The sequence below is a fragment of the Plectropomus leopardus genome, chromosome 17, assembly GCF_008729295.1.
Source record: "Plectropomus leopardus isolate mb chromosome 17, YSFRI_Pleo_2.0, whole genome shotgun sequence".
In the NCBI taxonomy this organism is placed as follows: domain Eukaryota; kingdom Metazoa; phylum Chordata; class Actinopteri; order Perciformes; family Serranidae; genus Plectropomus; species Plectropomus leopardus.
Window position 1 is genome coordinate 10,930,173 of NC_056479.1, and position 20,705 is coordinate 10,950,877.

The 20,705-nt window shown below is 40.2% G+C and overlaps 1 protein-coding gene across 1 annotated transcript in view; it reads right to left on the reverse strand.

Annotated features, from left to right (window-relative positions):
* Positions 1–16,962, reverse strand: part of mrc2 (mannose receptor, C type 2) — a 38,099-nt gene extending 21,137 nt beyond the window's left edge. Inside the window, exons 1-7 of the mRNA XM_042504849.1 lie at positions 16,666–16,962; positions 7,133–7,537; positions 3,427–3,600; positions 3,113–3,277; positions 1,427–1,540; positions 569–712; positions 268–459 (exon numbers count right to left, since the gene is read on the reverse strand). Coding sequence (XP_042360783.1) covers positions 268–459; positions 569–712; positions 1,427–1,540; positions 3,113–3,277; positions 3,427–3,600; positions 7,133–7,537; positions 16,666–16,792 — 1,321 coding nt within the window. The 5' untranslated portion in view covers positions 16,793–16,962. The remainder of the gene's footprint in view (positions 1–267; positions 460–568; positions 713–1,426; positions 1,541–3,112; positions 3,278–3,426; positions 3,601–7,132; positions 7,538–16,665) is intronic.
* Positions 16,963–20,705: the final 3,743 nt, after the last annotated feature.

The following is a 20,705-nucleotide window of genomic DNA, read 5'->3' on the forward strand; positions in this document are numbered from 1 at the left end:
TTTCTTGGTTGAGGATGATGTTTTTTTCTTTTTTCTATATTTATACAGAAAAATATCAAAATCCCTCACTTCCCCCATCTGGAACACTGTTTATCTCTTCAGAATGTTTATTACCTTCTTTAAAGTCTGTTACTAGTCAATACTCTTTGGTATAGAGATTGAACTCTGATTTGAGAGAATTTCATTGAAGTTCTAGCCCCCAACAGCGATGCAGTTCAGAGGAAAAGATGCACAAAAGATGTAGTGCAATAAAAAAATGGAGATCACCTTTCTTCAGGTAGCGTATGATGAACTCAAGCTCAGGTAGGGTGTGGATGCTGACCAGGTTGGCCTCCATCCTCTGACAGGTTTTCTGAGCTGTATCCCAGTCAATCTTCTCTGAAGTCACCTTGTAGCAGCCAGCCTGGAAGGCCTGCCAGCCCACATCACACTCATATTTCTCATCATCAGCCCACGAGTCTGTGGGAGCAAAAACATCAAACCCATTGAATTCTGGTCTTTGGCACTGTGGCACAACTAACTGCTATTTTTCACTTTAATAGACTGATACAAATGTCTGTTCACTGACCAGTGGTGAAGGGATCCAAGGTGGCATTTGGCCTCTTCTTACAGACGTACGGCAGAGCAACAGAGCAATCACGGTTTTGCCAACGACCCGATGACTCAGTTCTGATCACAGCACAGTTCTCTTCATCTGCGTGGTTTGGCTGGTCTGAAAAGTTAAGAAAAACAATTACATTTATGTAGGATGAGCTCCTTTTCAGCCTTTTACTTTCAACATCTACAAATATTAAAACAAAATACTTATTTGTAATACTGAATGCAATGTAGCTGTTGAGAAACACATTTACAAGGAAAATAAAAATAGAATTCATGAAATCTTTGCAATGGAAAGAATTACCTATTCAGTCAGCCTTCTGGAAACTAAATTTGAGGAAATTTGGATGAAGTGGGAAAATATATAAGCCCTCCTTTTATTTAAAAATTATGTTTATTCAACTCTGTATTTTTATTTGTATTAATTTATCATAAATGCTGAACACCTGTGCTCTATTTTTTTGTTTCTACACTGTAAAAAAAAGGTTCACTCTAAAAATACTTAACTAAAAATGACATTGCCAATAAGTAAAATCAAATAAACAAAATGCAAAAAAATAAATAAATAAAAGAACCCACTTGAAAACATCAATAATGCCAAGGTGTCCTTGTTCGAGGCACTTAGCCTCTGAATACTCCACAGTAAAAGTTTGCGGATGCGCTGGAAAGCCACCAAGTGTGTGCTTGAACTCAGAGCAGCGTGTTGCTAAAAATGAGTGAGCACGCTCATTCAGCCTTCTGTGGGAAATAGATGTTTAAAAAAAGACCACAGATACTTCAAGCTTTGAAAAAAAAGACAGAGAAGGTTGGGTTGTTTTTATAGTCTAACCTGACTCCCAGTTGAGATATTTGAGTGGTGAGGAGTCGGCCCATTGCCAGCCTCCATTGATGTCCAGGTCATTGAGGCCGATCCACAAAGCAGCACTGTAGCCCGTCAGTAAGCCTAAAACAGCAGAAAAACACGTCTCTCATATGTCATGAAACATGATTTAACCCTCTGTTTTCTCTAGTTACTTTTGTGAAGGAAAATACAAGAAGACAAAGAAAAGATTCAGTAGTGTTTTTGTGAAAACCCTTCGCCTTCAGTTAGGCCTAACAATCTCTCTAGTTAGCCATGTTTTTAACTATCAACACTGTATTGGGTAGATGACATAATTGTTGTGTAAGAGCAGCACAAGTGTGGCCTAATATTGGCAACAGTGTTACAAAATCTTTTTTTTTTAAAAAATCAATTATTCCTCTCGTTAGAGTGAATGCACACAGCAAATATGAGTAAAAACTATGCTGGAGCTATGGCTGTCACTTAGCTGGTGTTGAGAGGTCAACACATGGCAAATTAAGAAAAGGTATTAACCTATTTGACAATGTGTGCAATGTGTTTAAAAAATATGTAAATAGAGAAGACGAACAAATCTAAACATGTGCTGCAGGTAGCACACACAACAATGGAAACTGATTCCAGTGGATGCTAAAAAGTGATGCAAATGGCCCAGAATTAACCTAGCATTAGCCTTTTGCTTTATGTTAGCCTGCCAATTTAAATAATATGATGAAAAACACACAATTCATTGCGAAACAGGCAAAGGTTTTGTTAGCTGGCTATACATCGATAGTTCATTTCCAAACCTTTATGAGGGGACAAGCAAGTCAAAGGAGTTCTACACAAAATTCAGAGAATCAACATAGCAACAAGCCACTATTGCTAAAGATATAGTGAAGTAATGATGTCCAGAGAGGAGAATGAAGTCACCATCTGTGTGTGTGTGTGTGTGTGTGTGTGTGTGTGTTGTAATCTGAGCTTCTCTGTCCTTTGTTGTTGTAAACCGGTCTCGCCATATATGCATGTTAGTGTATGTGAGTCCCTGTGTGTGCGTGTCCCACTACACTGTAACAAACTGCTGTTAAAATAAAGCCAAACAGTAATGCAGAGTCATTTAAAATACAGTAAAATATTATAAATGTTGATGCTCTTCAGAACCAATATTACTGCTGTAAAAATACGGACAAATTCTTACAGTGACAGCCCTCTTCTTAACTTCTGGTAGGTTTTGCTTAATTTGTTTATCAGTATCAATGAACTATTTTCTCTCTGTTTTTTCATTACAGTCAGTATAAATGTTAAAATTGTACTCATGCTCTCAAACTGAAACCTATTTTTAATTGTTGTAAAACCATTAAACACTTTGCTGTGCATTTTTGCCATTGATTCTGAAAGCTGATTTGATCATGGGTCAAATATATGTCAAATGGAAAATTCCAAATTATCTTCAACTTTCTCTTGTATGACAGGTTGTTAATGGTTAACTGCCCAGCCGTTTGATTAGTGATAGTTAATTTGAACTTGCGGCATATTCCTGAGGTTTTATTTTCTAATGTATTTTGTTCAGATGAACTACTGTTGTCAGTGTAGCAGCTTTGTGTCTACCCCAAAAAAATCAATGTAGCCTACATTTTAAACAAGTTGCCACAACATGAGTGGATGCCTCAAATGTACACGTGTGCACATCGACTTTACCATTGATGTATGTCTGCTCGTGCAGCTTGGTGATGCTGAGCAAGTCTGCTCCCTGCTGTTGGCAACTGATCCGAGCCTCGCTCCATGACAGCGTAGCCTGGAAGTTAAACTGGTAACAGCTGTCTGTCAGCGGGTCAGTATCCCAGAATGTCTCACAGCCACTGCCTGAGAGAGAGGAAAGGAGATAAGACACCAGTTAGACTGAGGGAGAATGCAGGAGGAAATAACAATAAAATAAACAGTTGTGTGAGGGGAAAATGTGGCAAAGGTCACTCTGTTTCAGGCACTTTCTCCAGTGCAAAGTGGAAACTCACTCTTTACAGGACAGAAGCCCCAACGCTCGTCTTTGCCGTAGTCATAGGTGGTGGCGCACCAGAGGTGACCGTCCTCACGTCCGATACTGGTGCAGTTGTGGAACCATTGGCCGTCATACAGGAAGGGCAGGTGGCAGGGGCGGCCATGAGAGTTCCCCTGAATTGTGTAGATCTCTGAGGAGCAAAAAGAGGAGGGACTTTGAACCCATGCGTGAGGCAGGAGAGGCGGACCGTGCTTATGTTGCCTAAAGATGTGGCTGTGAACTGTGCTGAACTGAAATACTTTATCTGTTTTCTCAGAGTCTTGTATAATCAAACAGATGGTGAAAAACAGGAGGATGATGTTACAGTCTAAACAGTAAAGTCAAATAGTGGTCAGAAGACGGAAGAGTAAACAAATTAAATAAGCAGTTTATCAGGAAAATCTTTTTATTAACTTTATATGAAAACAGTATCAACAGTTTAGATTTCACACAAAAACTAGAATTACTGCCTCGCGGTTGTATGCCTCTGCAAAAATGCACTTACAGTTTGTATCCATGTCTGTGAAAACATGTATGCTTCATACACATCGTCCCCCGACGAAAGAGCCATACAATCAGCACAATTCCAGGGTGGGCAACCAAGACTAGTGTCAACAATTCAGCATTTGAAGTTAAAAATTGGGCAGAAAAGTATTTTTGCAGAACATTATGACGTCACAAAAAATTGATTGCCTCTCCTGCCATCTTTTGGATTATCACTCCATCGTTTCATTTCATCACTCCATCATTTTATCCTATTAGATTTCTGTGTGAAATGTTGTCATAATTAGCGTATAAATTATTGAGTTATGGCCAAAAAAATGTTTTGTGAGGTCACAGTGATCCTGACCTTTGACAACTAAAAATCAAATCAGTTCATAGTTGAGTCCAAGAGGATATTTACGCCAAATCTGAAGAAATTCCCTAAAATTGTTTTTGAGTTATCAAGTTCACAAGAATGAGACAAATGAGGTCACAGTGACCTTCACCTTTGACCTATGACCACCAAAATCTGATCATTTCATTGTTGAATCCAAGTGGACATTTGTGCCAAATCTGAAGAATTTCTCTAGAGGTGTTCTCGAAATATCACATTCATGAGAATGGGATAGACGGATAAACTGAAAACATAATGCCTTCAGCAGAGGCATAAAAAAATATTAGACCCAAATATTATTAGGAGAGATTTTAGAGATCACAGACATTTTCTAACCAAACTAGCTTAACTTAATAACTATATTTGATTACTACAATTTGACAAAATACCCTGAGGTTGCCATTCTTCTCCTTCGATTCCAGAAGTAAGCCTTCAGTACGATGAGAAAAAAACAAGCAACAGAGACAGAGAGAGAGGCTGGATCCAGGGAAAGGCTGGATTTGTAGCGAAACCAGAACAAGTCGGGCCAATGGAAAGTAGGGCAGACATGTTAAACGAGGGAGGAAAGATTTCTGAAGCTCCCTCCCTGACTCCCCTCACTTCTCCACCACAGGCTGGCTGCTGGCTGCAGTGGAGTTGCTCCTCCGCTGACTAATGTCAGAAGCATTCCTCTCCAGCAGCAGATTGATTTCACCAAGAAACTTGTGAAGATCGGCACTTGAAAGCTGAAAATGTCTAGCACCCAATTCCCATGCCATAAGAAAGTAAAAAAGACTAAATAGGGGAAGGATAAAGAAGAAAGTAAAGGGAGATTTTCTGGTCTTACGTTTACAGCAGATCTGGTTTTAATTGCAGTCAAGCGGAGCCTGTTAGCTATAGAGCAGTACGGCTGACTGAGCCTCACAGTAAAGTTTGTCAATGAACGACCATGACATTTGATACTGGTAAGAATGGTACTGACAGCGGAAATGAGGCTTAGCTGTGAACCAGCGTGGTTAGATTTAATCTGGACTGAAAACTATATATAAATACAAATACATTTGAGGGCAGGGACAACTCCGTGTGTTTACTTGAGTTTACAAACACCAGCAGTGTTTTCCTTGGCTTTCTGACTGGCAGCCGGCCACTTGTCCTCAAAGATGCCCTAAAAGCAACATTCTGCTTTATCCATTTGATCAGATACAGCTGTGGCATTCACAACAGTGCGTCTGTCTGAGGCAGCCCAACACGCAGCAACGGAGGAGCAGCTCACTGTTACACTGTATCACCACATCCGGGAAAGGATTTGCAGACTTCTTGAATGGGCGCAATGTTTCACTTATACTGTGAATTTTATTTTGTTTTGATGTATTTTTTTTAATTTGTTATAGTTATTAATTCTTTTTAGATAATTTATCTCATTATTGTTAATGTTGAAAGAAGTACATGAGACAGATAGTCTGCGAAAAAACAAAAAAATCCTTCAAATGTTTCTAATCATGTATGGATTTATGAATGGGCCTTCCAGGCAAAAGCACAGGGGACCAAAGTGTCAAAGGGCCCCCTGGCCTTCACCTACAAAATGTCAAATTAACAAGTGATGACCAGGAAGAGACTCAATATTACTTCAAAGAGACAAAAAACACAAACCCACAAAAAGATGCATAAACACTATGAACAGAGACATAAATCCACTTCATAATCTGCCTGCGCTTCTAATGGCATTTGGTGGACCACATTTCAACAAAAGACAACCAATCGGAGTCGAGGATTCTCTAACCCAGCTGTAAATCAACCGTTGCTTGTGAAATGTGATCAAACTGTCAAACAAGGCAGTGCTGATCAAAATAAATCAAAATTCTGCGACTGCATTGCCTACTTCTCATCTCAGCTTTTTCCAGAAACAGATTGTAGTGTACTGTTTAGCTGAAAAATGAGAAAGTTTGTAAACCAGCTGTCATGTTGAAAATGACGGACTGAATTATCAAACGCTGCGCTAAATGGCCGAACCAACTTTCTCATTTTACAACATTTGAAATGAAAAATTAGGCAATGCATTAAAAACATCTTGGTTCTGCAGTTCACGAGTCTTAACCGCCTATGATGGCCGCCTATGTGAGACTCCTCGGCTCTGATTGGTCGTTTCGTTCACATACAGCGAGGCCATCAAAAGCGCTACAAGGCAACAGTGTGGGAGGAAGAATATAATTTATTAAGAAATTTTCTGTCTCATTTAGTTTCCAACTACAACTTTAGAGGAATACTTCACCCACATAATTACTATTTGTGTATCAGTTACTCACACCATTACATTGAATTCCTGAGGAAAACTTAGTTTTTCTCGCATGCCTTCGAGGTAAATAAAGAATACAAAATGGAAGACTCGTGCAGTGTAATGCAAGTATCATTTAACCAGTCATATGCTTAGTACTTCCCCAAAACGTGCATTTTTGCTGATGTTAAGATACTGTCATGCTGATGTTTAACGCAGTCTCCTTTTACTCCAAATCATCAAGATTTTTCTTAGCTTCTGGATTCTTTGTTCGAGAAACGCAAAGTTTTCTTCACAGTTGCAATATAACAGGGCAAATAATCAAAATAAAAAATCTGTCCTTATTTTTTTCAGACTTTTGACTTAATTGCTCAGGCATGATGTGGAAGTTTGTGGATCTTTAGTCTAATGTATATTCTATGTTGTTTTGGATGAGTGATTTTAAAAGTAAAGTATTTTAAAGTTAATTTCTAAGTTGTCCTGCAAAACTTCCCCACCAATCTCAATCATCCTTACATAGCAAATCTGATCTTGTTTGATTTCAAGCATGCTTACCCTGATATGTTTTGGAGCAGAGGTCCTGCACAGCACCATGCAGTCTCCATTTGAGCTTTGAATTCGAAGAGGTCGAGGTGGAGTTCCAAAATGATGGCGAGGGAAGGTAGTTGTTGAGGTTGTCCAACACCTGACCACAGTTCCAGGTCCAGCGTATTCTGGGGGGCTCGCGGTCACAGGTGTACACACCCAGAGGAGACCTGTCCCATCTGGAGGTGACGTTACCAGTGGTCACGCCCAGGCACAGCGAGGAGCCCAGGTTGAACAGGCGACCCCGGTTCACCCACTTCCAGCGCTGGTGGACTTCATCACAGGCAGATGACAAGATGAGGGAGTGATCCCGCACCCCCAGGCACCCCTGAGCGCCCTCATGGAAGAAAGCGAACTCGTCAGAGTCCAGTGGCGCTGTGCAGAGAGAGGGAAATAATGGCATCAGTCGATAATCCCGATGAAAACACGATTCCATATTAGCGAGAGAACGGGTCAGCAGCTGGATCAATATCTCCATTAATGGATGCAGCGCTCTGTTCGAACTAGTTTGAGTTGTTGCCTCTCTTGTTCCTATGTAATCAGTGGGATTAACTGTTATAATAACCCTAAAATACTGTATATGAAAGAGCACTCTGCAGGAAGTAATTGCAGAAATCTTAAGCAATAAACCATGAAAAGTGGTTACACATGTTTTTAATGTAAGGTTAGCAATCACGGCTGAAGTATTTCAACATGCACCAGGTGTCAAGAATTCACCCCATTCCCGAAGTCTGACCTGGAACTGCCTCCCACCTTGTTCACTACATTTTATGGTGTCTGTCTCTGTCGGGTTTGACTGAGGAAAGAGCAGTAGCTGGTGGTTTGGTGGGAATAAATACATAAAAGGTTTTTACCCTGAGAATCTGTGACGTGACTGAAACATTTGACGCACATAACTGAATGTTTTCAAAGGTCTGAACTGGATTAAACTGATGCAACTCTAATGATCCTCAGGGGTGAAATGGGTAGCTGTTTTCAGTCTGAGGAGTTCTCGCTGCTGTACACTGACGCCTTTATTGGCATTACTTCAGTGTGATTCTCTGGGGAGCTAAAGCTGCCTGCGAGGTGTTAACCTACAGAGCTTTGCAGTATTCTCATATACACTTACACAAAAATATAAAAAAATAAACAAAATGTTAGCAGAAAACTGAGAGTTACGGGGGAAAAGTGTTGAATCTAACACATTCAGAGCGGTGGCTGGACGCCAGCCTCAGTGACTGGAATTTCAGGAACAAAACCCAACACCCCTTCCCAAAAATATATGTGGTTTTAGTCCATTCCTGTTTCTTTTCTGTGTTTTTCTTGGAGGATTTAGAGATTGGTAACCTAGAAGCCAGTGAACATAATGGTGTGTGTGGCTGTGAGAAGGTGGGAGAAAGAAAGACAAGTCGGGAGTGTAGGAGTGACTCTAAATTAAGGTCCTGTTGAAAATGATTTTTAAGAAAATATCCCCAAAAACACACACAAATCCCTCCTCTCAGACCTGAGGAGAGAAAGTGAGACCCTCAGCATTCCTACTCGGCGGGCTCCTGTGAGAGGCCAGGAAGTGGGGAAGGTGGGAAAAGATCACTGGGCATTTGGTTGAAAAACACAACTCTCCTATGTGGATCCTTCAGCCCGCTCAGTCTGCGGCAATCTCTCATTTCCTACCTCTCAGCTAAAACACTCCAAGCCTCCTGTGTTGCTTTTATAGACACAGAGACAATAGAGTCTCATCAAGAGCCCCATAAAACCCCCTGTAATCTGGAGGAGACGACCGACACGCCCCTCTTCTTGCTCTCAGCCTCTGTGGTTGAGTTTCTCAGAAGCAGCGTTAGCTCCTTTGGTCGGTGGCAAACACAGTAACGGAGCGCGGTGGCACAGTGCAGCATAAAGTGCTCCGTACAGTGTAATCACATATAATCACCACCCTGGACTTTTTAATAACAGCATCCATCTTACAGTAACGCCCAGCTGTTTGGCTTGTTTACTGCCACCTCATTGTTTTAATCGTGAAAGATTCAAAAAAGAGCAAGTGTGTTCCCTGAAGGGGACGCAAAAACTCTTGAATCTACTCAGGGAGGTATAATGTTTACTGTATCCAAAAACTGATCCTTCAGACAAAAAAACATCTCAGCTGCTTTTGGTGCCAGACTATCTTACCATAAGGCTGTTTTTCACTCTACTGATTATTTTCTTGTGGGGCTGGGCAATATGTATATTGCTATGTACAGTACCATGTATGTATAATTCTGTGTAAATATATTTATTTATTCCTTATTTTCTTTTTTGACTTCTTTGCACCGTGGGCCTGGAGAGAAACGTTTTTTCAATTATGTAACTAGGAACTCGGCTCAATTGTCGATTAGACTGCTACATGTTTCTGCTGGAACGCCAGCCTGCAACCAGGATGGCGCGGCATTAGAAACATGGTAGAAACCTTTTGCTCTACCCCCTAGGCAGCCTGGTGAGTAAGTGACTTCATTTCGAGTCCCACAGCACTTTTCGCACTTTTAACTGTTAGCAACAGGGTTATAGTTGATGAAGATGGTGTACCACTAGGTACATGGGTAGATTACAGAGGAGGAGGTGGCTGCTCTCCTACTCTAATGGCTTTCTGGCTGATAGGTTGGTATACTGTAAATAGACAGACAGAGAGGTAAGTATACCCTAGGACAGTGATACTCAACTTATGGCACGCGGGCCAAATTTGGCCCCCGACAAGGTGCTAGGTGGTCCTTCAACCTTTTTCTAATTCAAAATGAAAGTAAACTGATTCACACTGGGATTTTTGGTACTTTTAACATAAATATGGAGCCAGAGTGCATAAAATGCATCAAAATAGAGCTTGTTTATCAAAGACAGTGCCAGGAGAGGATCCCCTGGACCCCCCTGACAAAGGTCCAGTCTTTTACACAAATTCAGTATTAGTCCGCGTACAACCGACCTGTGCCGGGATTCTGCATCTGGCCCCTTACTCACTGTGGTGACCAGAGAGCAGGCACTATGTTTTCACCGCAATGCTGATAGGTTGTGACAGCGTTACTAGCGGTAATCACCGAATGATCAGCACACTGTAGAGTAACATAAGCAGAATTAACCTAGAGACCAACATGCCTAACCCATAGACTGTATGTAAAGATGGACAACATAACAGCTCCCCCAAAGTGTAACTTTTCATTCCCGATCGCCCCCTGGTGTCTGTCTGCAGTATAGGTCATAAAGTCTGAACCCTCACCCATGTTAGTGAATTAAATATAGGCCAAACTAATAACTCAAAGTAAACGGCAAATAACATTTTCGGTTTCTATCACTGAAGGAAGCTCTCATCACCCTGATGTTTGTTCAAGTGTTTGTTTTTATGATAAGTTCAGTTATAATGAGTTATTCAGTTCTACAAAAAGGGGATCTTTCTACTATGACTGACAGCTGTGTGCTAATCCATACGCTTGCATTCAATGGGACTGCTCGTGATTGGTTGGATGGGTGTTTTGGTGGGAACAGCCCCACCAGATATCTCATCACCAGTGCAAGATGGCAGCACCCGTATCTCGGATATTTTAGCCTCACTTATGGATGGCGGTGGTAAGTGGGGGCACGACGTCCATCTTTATATACAGTCTATGGTCTAATCAGTCAAGAATTCTCATTGGTTATTAAATAACAGTTAACTGTTGCCTTCCCTAATATTCCTCTATTTTTTAATTAATTAATTAATTGTTTAGACTTTAAAATGCCCAAACTAACAAACAAACCAAAAAAAAAAAATTGAAATGTTAAGCTCTAGTTTGCTTACTAAAACTGCTTTTGATCATTCAAGAATCAAATACCATTGCATATTTAGGTTACGATTATGGAAACCAAAGAAAACCAGCAAAAATTCACATATGTGAAGGTACAACTGTTGTTTTTTTTGTTTTTTTTTTGTTAAACTATGAATCAATTATCAAAAATAGATGAATTAATTTTCTGTTGATTCATTAATCTTTTCAGGTCCACAGAATACTTTGCTTTAAGCCCTTGGGATAGTTCATAAAAGCCCTCTGTGACAGACATGTCTTCAGTTCTCTGCTGTAAATCATCTCTACTCTGCAATTACAGCGGGGTGTCTACCACAACAGACGATAAAATGTTGATCTACTATAATCTTAGCTCAGGAGTTAGTTACTTGACTTCTCAGTGCAAGTAGAAACCTTACGGATAGTTGAATAGCTGGAGTTACACAATGCTGACTTTTCAACGAGGCGAGACTCACATGCCAATAAATCAGTGTGATGCCATTTTGTCATTTTCACAATGAGAATTAAAGCCGTTTTTAAAAATAGACCACAGTGTCAGCTCTGACGCTGCCTGTGGGAAGATTTTCACACCATAACCAGCCCAGCAAAAATCAGCATTACACTGAGAGCTGAATTCACTTCACTGTGTGAATATAAGCTCAGCATTAATACAGTGACAATTTGAGAAGTTCCTGGCAAAAAGCTTTTGAACCACTAGACAACCTGAAGCTGAAGTTCCAGACAGCAAGAAGCAAATTCAAAAAGAAGTTTTAATTCCAGTCTGGAGGGGACACAACTGGATGTTTGATGTGAGGAAACTCCCGGGCAATCAGAGAGAGTGCAGAATTCCAGATTAACTTTAAGCCATTGAGCCCTGTGAAAGCTAAGCCACAACAGCTCTCCTGCTGTGATCTCATCCTCTTCTTTGCCCTGTCACCCCTTTTTTCAACGCTGAAGACAGTTTCCTGCTAAAGAGAGAGGTTGAAACACACGGCCAAGCACTCTCGCCAAGAGAGGCGAGATATTCCCAGAACCTCCACCTCCTCAATACGGTCATCTGTTGGACCGGGTCTGAGGACAATACTTGCAAACGTGGGTGACGAATCAACAGCCAGCCTTATGGGTTCAACAAACTTCTCCATATCACATTGTTTTTGTGGATTGTGATTCAAGCTGCGGCCAGATAATTAAAACCAAGTGGCCTGTTTTTTTTCTGTACTTTATATACTTCTATCTAATCTAAAGATCTAGCCTGATGTTTGAGCAGACGGCTGTTCCCGTAACCTCTCCTTGTTTTGACAGATGTCTGAAATTATAAAAACACAGGCATTTAACTGGCCAGTGTGATAAAATGGCAACCAACAAATAGGCAGGAAATTCCATCCTGCTGTGTTTGTTTCTTTGGTGTTTTATGGTGGTCTGGCCTCTGAGGCAACCCAAACTGTGGATAGGTTAAACCTCATCCAAGACGCATGGGAGAGGAGAGAGGGGGGCTATGAGGAGAGAAGGAGAGGAGCATGTTTGCATCTTGCAGCCACAACAGAGCTAACTGGAACCTTGAGAAAAGTGTGTATCAAATTTAGAAATATAAGAATAAGTGCAAACTGTCAAACCTTTCCATCATTCCCATTTATGCACAGAATAATCGGGATAATGACTTGTCACAGTTTAGGTTGAAATATAAAATCACAGCAGTTAAAGGTGCAATGTGCAGGATTTAGAGGGATATATTGGCAGAAATGGAATATAATGTTATAATTTTCTTTGGTTCATTGGTGTATAATCACCTGAAAAAAAGAATTATCATGCTTTCTATATCTTTGGAATAAGCTGATTATATCTTCATAAGGAGTGGGTCCTGGTCCATGGAGATGTCGCACCACCATGTTTCTACAGTAGCCCAGAATGGACAAACTAAACTGTAGCTACTAGCAGCAACTCCATGACACTCAGATTTATTAATGTAAAACTGCTTTATTCAGTGTTTTTATTGGTTTTAAAAAAGGGGGTTCATTTGTTTTGGAGAGGCACACACAGAGACCTCTGCAGGTAATTTTGCTCCTCGTAAAAACCTCTTAGCAGGTACTAGGCTAACAGCCCCTCTATAACAAGCCAAATAGGATTTAAAAAAGACAGAAGTGTGACATGAAACTACTTTATTCAGTGTTTTCACGAGTTCAAATCACCGGGTACGTTTGTTTTGGGGAGTAAGAGAAATCTGCAGATATTTCGGCTCCTGGTAAAAATCTCCTGAACATCTAGATCTTAACTTATCAGAGAAAAAATGTGAGCACACATTAGCAAGTGCTGGGCTGGCGACCCTTCAGTCGAACAGCGTCAGACATACACTGATTTGTAACATGAGCAGCTTTTTCTGTGTTTTTGCTGGCTTAAAAAACTTTGTCCATTTGTTTTTGAGAGAATGCCACCTCTGCGGATAATTCGGCTTATGGTAAAAACCGCATGAACGTCTGCATCTTAAGTTATCGGAGAAAATATTACATATTAGCAAGTGCTGGGCTAACAGTCACTCTGTTACAAGCCAAACAGCATTTGAAAAACACCGACCTTTGACATGAAACTACTTTATTCTGCGTTTTTATCAGTGTTAATCAACGGGTTCGTTTGTTTTGGAGAGAATGAGTCCTATGCAAATATTTAAGCGCTCTTGATTTCACACTTGGGACATGGGAGAGGTTTCAGCTGGTTGCAATCTGAAATCCTCTCCACCTGAAGCCACCAAATCCTACACACTGCCCCTTAAAAGAAAAATGGTGATCAAATTATTTTTGACTGGTACTGTGTGTGAGATCATGAACAATTTTGGTCTAAAGCTTTGTACCAGAGACCACCACAGAGCTGGAGCTGTGTCCACACGTAACGAATGGAAAACTTGTTTTGAAATCCCACACCATGTTAGTCTGAACTTTTATGCCCAGATAAACTGTTGTGTTGCAGTTCTGCCAGTAATGAATCTGGGAGAGAATATTTCCTATGAATCATGTAGTGTCATCATTCTTACAGTTTTTCTCTCCTTCACTAACTTCCACGTGTACATTGTGATGACAGAAGGCTACAAGGTACAGCATAAAACTCACATTTCTCATGACAGAGCATGTAAGTTCATGACAACATGCTGAGCTGTTCCCGATCAAAAACATTCCCAGTGTTAAACTCTGGTGGGTGGCAACTGCAAAAACAATTCAGATAACAAATCCAAAGAGACAACATTTCATAAAACAAATCAACAATGATTATTTTCTACTTTTAGATCCATCTGCAGCTCAACCATTTGGTCTAAAAGTGATTGAAAAGGGATTCTCAACTTTGGCAACAGGGGAATTTGATGGCAGATGGGTGCAAGTCATTTTAAAATTAAGAAACTAAGCCTTGTCAAAAAGAGCTCCAGATTATTTAGGATGTGTATCTAGCAGTATATCCTTGGGGATAAGAGTGGGAGTGTAAACCCACATAATCTCAGTATCTTAATCTAACTTCAAAACCAAACTAAAAGAGGTAAATTAATGTATTAAGAAGCAGTATGATGTCCTGAGTCTGGCATGATGATACCGGCAAATTCAGTGTTATAAAGGACTGTTCTTTATTTGTCAGAGAAGGGAGGTGTAACCTTTTTGTTGTTGTTTGTGTTTTTTTGTTTTTTACATCTTGATTCTTCCCTGGCGCTACAAATATTTTTCCCTCAGCCTCCCTGAGTGAGTGGGAGAAAATGCATGGCCTTCACTCCAGCATAAATAACAAATAAATAATATATATATATTTTTTTAATTTCACACCAAATGTAGGCCGCATTGGACCCATTCAATGAGCCAAAAGCATGGGAGTGAGAGTTATCACCAAAACAAAACAGCTTTTTTTTTTTTTTTTTTTAGCAAAATGCAAGTCCTCCTTAAAAATGATGTGTTGAAGGTCTGTCAGAAATTTGAGAATTCAACCATTTGGATTGTGATAAATGGTGTCATTTGGGCGATTTTTAAAGAAAACATGCATTTCAAACCTGCCAGGGGGTCTGGGGTTCAGAGGGTATTTAAAATTAATACACAGTACAACAATTTAAAACTGTATGCCCCCCCCCCCCAGTCAAAATAAAAAACACAGTGCTTAACACTATGCTTAAAAATTATTTGACGTGCCTATCCTGTTTTGCACTACTACTATGATTGAAATCATAATATGACAAAGTGTAATATTCAAATCACAGTAGCTTCATTTATTTTTTGGTAAAGGTAAAATGTGTCAAAATTTATCACGATAAATGAAGCAAGCACTGTGGTGCTACAGTGATGCCCTGACCTACAAATCATTTTCCAGACATAAGGGAACTTGCTCGTTTGGTACGGGCCCCACCAAAAATCACATAATAATTTTTATGTTGTTTTTTTTTTCCAGATAAAATGAAAGGCAAAAATGGCAGTTCTCAATAAAATCACAACTTATGCTACAATATCTGTCACAAATAATTGCAATATGATTTCTGTCTGTCTTTTTTATTTCTTTGCAAAACCTGCAGCGTTTTCTATCTCTTTTTGTAAGGGACTGTTAGTTAGGAAAAGGGAGGGGGTAGTGCAAGACAGGGAGGCGCTTCAGATATTTTTTTTCAGCACTGGGTTAGGAGTTATGTTTTTTGATTTGACTTAAGGCAGGGACATTCAAGTGCATTTTAAAAGGCAAGTTTTCTCTAAAAATCTCACAAATCACACCATTTATTAAACGAGAAACTGTGAAATGTGGTTGTTTAAGATGGAGGGAGGGTCATGCATTTTCCCCCAGTCATTTAGGGATGATGAAAAAAAACAGAGAATAAAACTCATGCCTATGCCCTCTGATTAATAAAGTATAGTTCCCAGAATCAAACAAATGAAATGACAATTATCAGAAAATATGTGGTTAAACATTTGTGTTATACCTATAGATGACAGCCTAGTTTGCCAAGTCTTCAGTACTTAATTTTAAATTACTTGATATTGCCAGAATATATTCTTGCCAAAAAAAAAAATCACAAAAATCTTGCTGAATAACCCCTGTAGCAGATAGCAGATGATCCACCTCATCATCTCATTGACATGGCTGACTCACTGTTCAAAGGTTAAGTTGGCAAGTTGGCAAACTCTCATTTCCAGTTGACAAACACAAGGAAAATACAGGGAAAAATAATTAGGCCTATATACATATCCAATCTAATCTTTACTGGAAACCATTTTTAAAGTGGGTTTACCCTCCTCAGCATCCCATAACATGCAGCCTGATGGTCTCGCAGTTGAGGACCGGACTGAATGTGTTAATTGCAGCCTGTAACAGGATGTAAAGGTCACATCTGCCCGCAGGGTGCCAAATGAAACGTCACTCCACGTCAGTTTTACAATGTAGCCTAAAAAAACACCATCCCGGTGCAAAAATAGCCCAATCAACACGAAAAAGTCCGTGGCTTTAAATAAACTTTACACATAAATAAAAATCACAATAGAGACACTAAGCCAGCAGCCCCTTCCCTCCTCCCCTTGTTTTTCTCCACATCTGGTTCCACTCACTGCTCGGACTTTTGGTTCGTGGCATACCGAGGCACCAAATCCACAATACGCAGTAAATATCTTTCAATGTCTGCTTTCTCGTGCATTTTCTAACTGGAAGTCGTTACTAAAGCAAAAGCATGCACATTAGGTTAATCGTCCGTCCGGTTTTTCGACTTTTAAATAAATGAAATTAAGCGAAAGTTGTTATTTTTCTCACCCGTAGCGCTCCTCTTCAGTTCCAGACTAAAGATGAATAAATATAAAGTGCATTTGTAAAATATAAGTTGCCCATTTGTCCATGGTCTCCTTGATTCCTTGTTTCGGTGACGACCGTTGCCTTGCATGCTCACAATTAACAATTAACAATTAACACACGCACGCACACGCTACAAAAAAAAAAAAAAAAACCCAAAACAGAAAAAAGCGAAGTCGGAGCAGCAACTGCCCCAGTGTTTCACTCTGAGGACGGAGGACGCAGAGTTGGTGGCGAGTTTGACCGCTAGAGCTCCGTCTGCCTCTGTCAGATCAGACTGAAATGAATGGAGCAGCGTCAACAACGTGTGTGTGTGTGTGTGTGTGTGTGTGTGTGTGTGTTTGCCAACATGAGGTCCAGGGGCCTGTTGAGGGACCAACCGAGTATACCGAGGACCCATGACAGTAAAGGCCAAAACACAAAACAAAAACAAACTAACATAAACAACAAAACAAAATATGGAAGTAATCTAAGTAAACGGTTTTCGATTTTTTTTTTTTTTTAAAAAAAGCTATGCATGGAATAAATTCTGATAACATCATAATTATGATAAAGACAAAAACATAATCTGAGCCTTTGAAACCTGAGCAAACTGACGTGATGTCAAAAACATGGGAAGAAGACAATGAGCAATGGCATAACGCAAAGATTTGCAAGAAAATATTGAAAAGTAAAAGAAAAGTAACAAAAAAATTCAAAAAAAGAAAAAAAGTCAAGAAAAAACAAGGAAATGATCTCGAAATACATCATCAGCAAATATAGTTTGTCCCCAGCTTTTTCTCTTTTTTTTTTTTAGCTGTCTGAATCTACTAATTTCTAGCAATTTGTGTAACATTTCCTACCGATTTCCTTTTGCTTTTCCCCCTATGTTTTTGAAAGAAATTGCACCAATTTTTCAGGGTTCAAAGGTTTAAATAATTGTGAAAGGTGTCTGAAAGCAGCACATGAAAAGTGATGTTGCTTCAGGTTTCAAAGGGTTAACTTCATATACCCTTCCTTTATACTATGAATTTGTGATGCTATTTTGGACAACATACTATAGCCTACTACAACTTATTACAATCGTGAACAACATATTATACTTTACATTTTTGATTCTATTTTGCGACTGAGTATACTATGACTTTTTTGTCGTATATTTGATGACATATGACATTTTTATGTTATTTTGGACAACAAACTACACTATGACTTCTTTGTGCAATTTTGGACGTACTATACTATGGCTTTTTAATGCTATTTGAAAGACATACAGTACTATGAACTTTTTGACGTTATTTTGAATGACACACTATACTATGGCATTTTTGTGCCACTTTGGTTATATCATTATTTCTTTTATTTTCAGAGTTCTGCCTCATTTGCACCAACATCTGTATTGGCTTTACTTTTAAATGTGTTGTATTTAACTCTGGAGAGAGAGAGTTGTTGAGTTAAATTTGCTTTGGGTTGGTGGTCAGAGTTTTTTTCTAGGCTGTCTTTGATCACAAGATCATGACAACGATCATCCTTGACCCTCTCTCACTCTGCGTAGGACCACCATTTTTGAGCCATGACCACAGATAATCGCCACGTGTCTTTTACGATGGTCATCTTTTGTCTAAGACTGCCCAAAATTACACAGGCTTAACTCAACAGCGGGGCAGGGGCGTGCTTACTGATTCTAGGGACATGGAACGTCACCTCTCTAGAGGGGAATGGACCAAAGCTGTACCAACTACATATAGTTGGCCTCATCTCTTCAAAAAGACTGGGTCTGGATGTCTGGACTCTCCTTTTCTGTCGCCCAGGGTGAGAGGTGTGGGGCGAAAGTGGGGATAAAGTAGTGAAGAAGCTCCTCAGTCGCAAGGCACCAGGCGTGGATGAGATGCTGAAGGCTCTGGCCTGTCTCCCGTTCTTATGTAGGGGGGACTCGAAGGGTGTGCTCCAATTATCGAGACATTAAATTCCTCAGACTCCACAGGAAAGCTTACGGAGGTGCTGGAACAGAGGCTCTGACTGATTGTTAGACCTCAGATTCAAGAGGAGCAACAGTGGACCTGCACGTTACCCTTAAAGTTTTACTAGAGGGGTTTTGGAAGTTTACTCATCATTTTCCGTGGATGTTGGGCTCAGCAAGTTTCTCTTGTCACTGATTCTGTATGACACTTTCACTGATAGGAGCTCAAGGTGCAGCCAGTGGGAGCCGAGTGTCCGGTTTGGGGAACACAGATTTGCTTCTCTGCTCTTTGCAGATAATGTGGTTCTGTTGGCTTCATCAGACCGTGATATTCAGCATGCACAGCAGCAGCAGTTTACCAGTCTGAAGCCATGGCTGTCTGCCACAAATGGTGGACTGCTCACAAGTGAGAGTAAAATAGAGAATAAGGTTGACTGGAGGATTTGTGCAGCGTTCGCAGAGATGCAGGCATTGGTCTGCACTTTTTTGGTGAAGTCAGTCAACATTACAATCCTGAAGTATGGTCAATCAGATGTCTTTCAGGTTTCTACCAAAATAAATCCAAGTCTCGAAACTTCTGCAGCTGAAGGATACACGTATTTCATTCTTTTTGTTTTAAGATTTTAAAAAAAAGTACCAATGGTATGGTCATGTTAGCACCTAATCACCACAAGCTTTCTTCAGTTTAATGCAACATGCGATTGGCCCACTACCACACCGACTCATACAGTCTGTGACGTAGTGAATTCAAGCATGGTGTATTTGACGGAGTTGGCAGGTCAGTGCGCCGAGATGCCACCAAATAAGTGCTGGTGGTATAACTTAAGGGTGCTGGTTTTGGCACTGGTAAGTCTTTTTAAACGATATCCAGTTATAGCTGCGCAATTTGGGTAATGACAGAAAAAATAAGACTGCAAAACAGTGAAAAGAGTATCCTCTGTAGATCGGATGAGCTCTTCCTTAGAGATAGGATGAGGAGCTGTGATGTCCAGAAAAAGTTCGGAGTAGAGCTGCTGGTCCTCTGTGTCAAAGGAGCCAGTTGAGGTGGTTGGGGCATCTGATCAGGATGGCCCTCTGGGTGCCTTTCTTTGAAACTTTTCAGACTTGTTCAACTGGGGTGAGACCCTGAGGTAGATCCAGAACACGCTGGGGAAATTACATATCTCATCTGGCTTGCAAACACGTTGGGAGAACCCAGAAGATGCTGGAAACGGTCGCCAGGGAGAGTGACGTTTGGAAAACCTGGTTTAACCTGCTGCTACATTGACCCAAGCCCAGATAAATGGAAGAAAATGGAAGGATGGACAGACTGATCTGACTGCCAAAAGATGATGTATCCTTTTACATTAATATGTACAGAAGGGAAACTTAACTTACTTTGCCCGAAGGCCACTCTTGCAGAATGTCATGAGGCCAGGGGCTAGTTGATAAACAAACATAAATAATTAATATATGAATAATTGGCCTATACCTCTGTCAGGGAGTCCCGGGGATAGTCCCCTGGCACTTTTTTTTGGATAAAAAAACTATTTTCATGCTTTTAAATGCACTCTGGCACCTTGTTACCTTATTTACAATCAAAGTATTAAAAAGTTACCAGTTTTAATTTATTGTCGTGAATTAGAAAAAGGTAGCGGTGGCACCCTATTGCAAGTCACGTTGAACAGTATGTGTCAAGAGTGAGTTACTTGGCATCTATAAAAGATAAAAATTGCAAAAATCAATGTTTGAGGTCTGTTCCAAGAGTAACCGGGAAAATTATATTCAGTTGTGGCCTTTAATGGAGTTTTACGTTCATGTGTCACGTTTTATGTGCTACATCAATTAACATGCCACCACAAAGCTCGAGGACAAATGGGCACTCAGTGAATATTAAAATAGTGTTTGTATTAATGTTGTCCTTTACCTCCTGACAGGAGAAAGGAAATTCCAGACCGGTACTGGATTTATGAATGAGACAGCATTCCTCCTGAAGTTTTACTAATCTGACTGCTGTAGTACACTAACATATGTATGAACACATAACATCAGCAGTTTTCAGTCTGTCTTCTGGCAGTTAATTAGT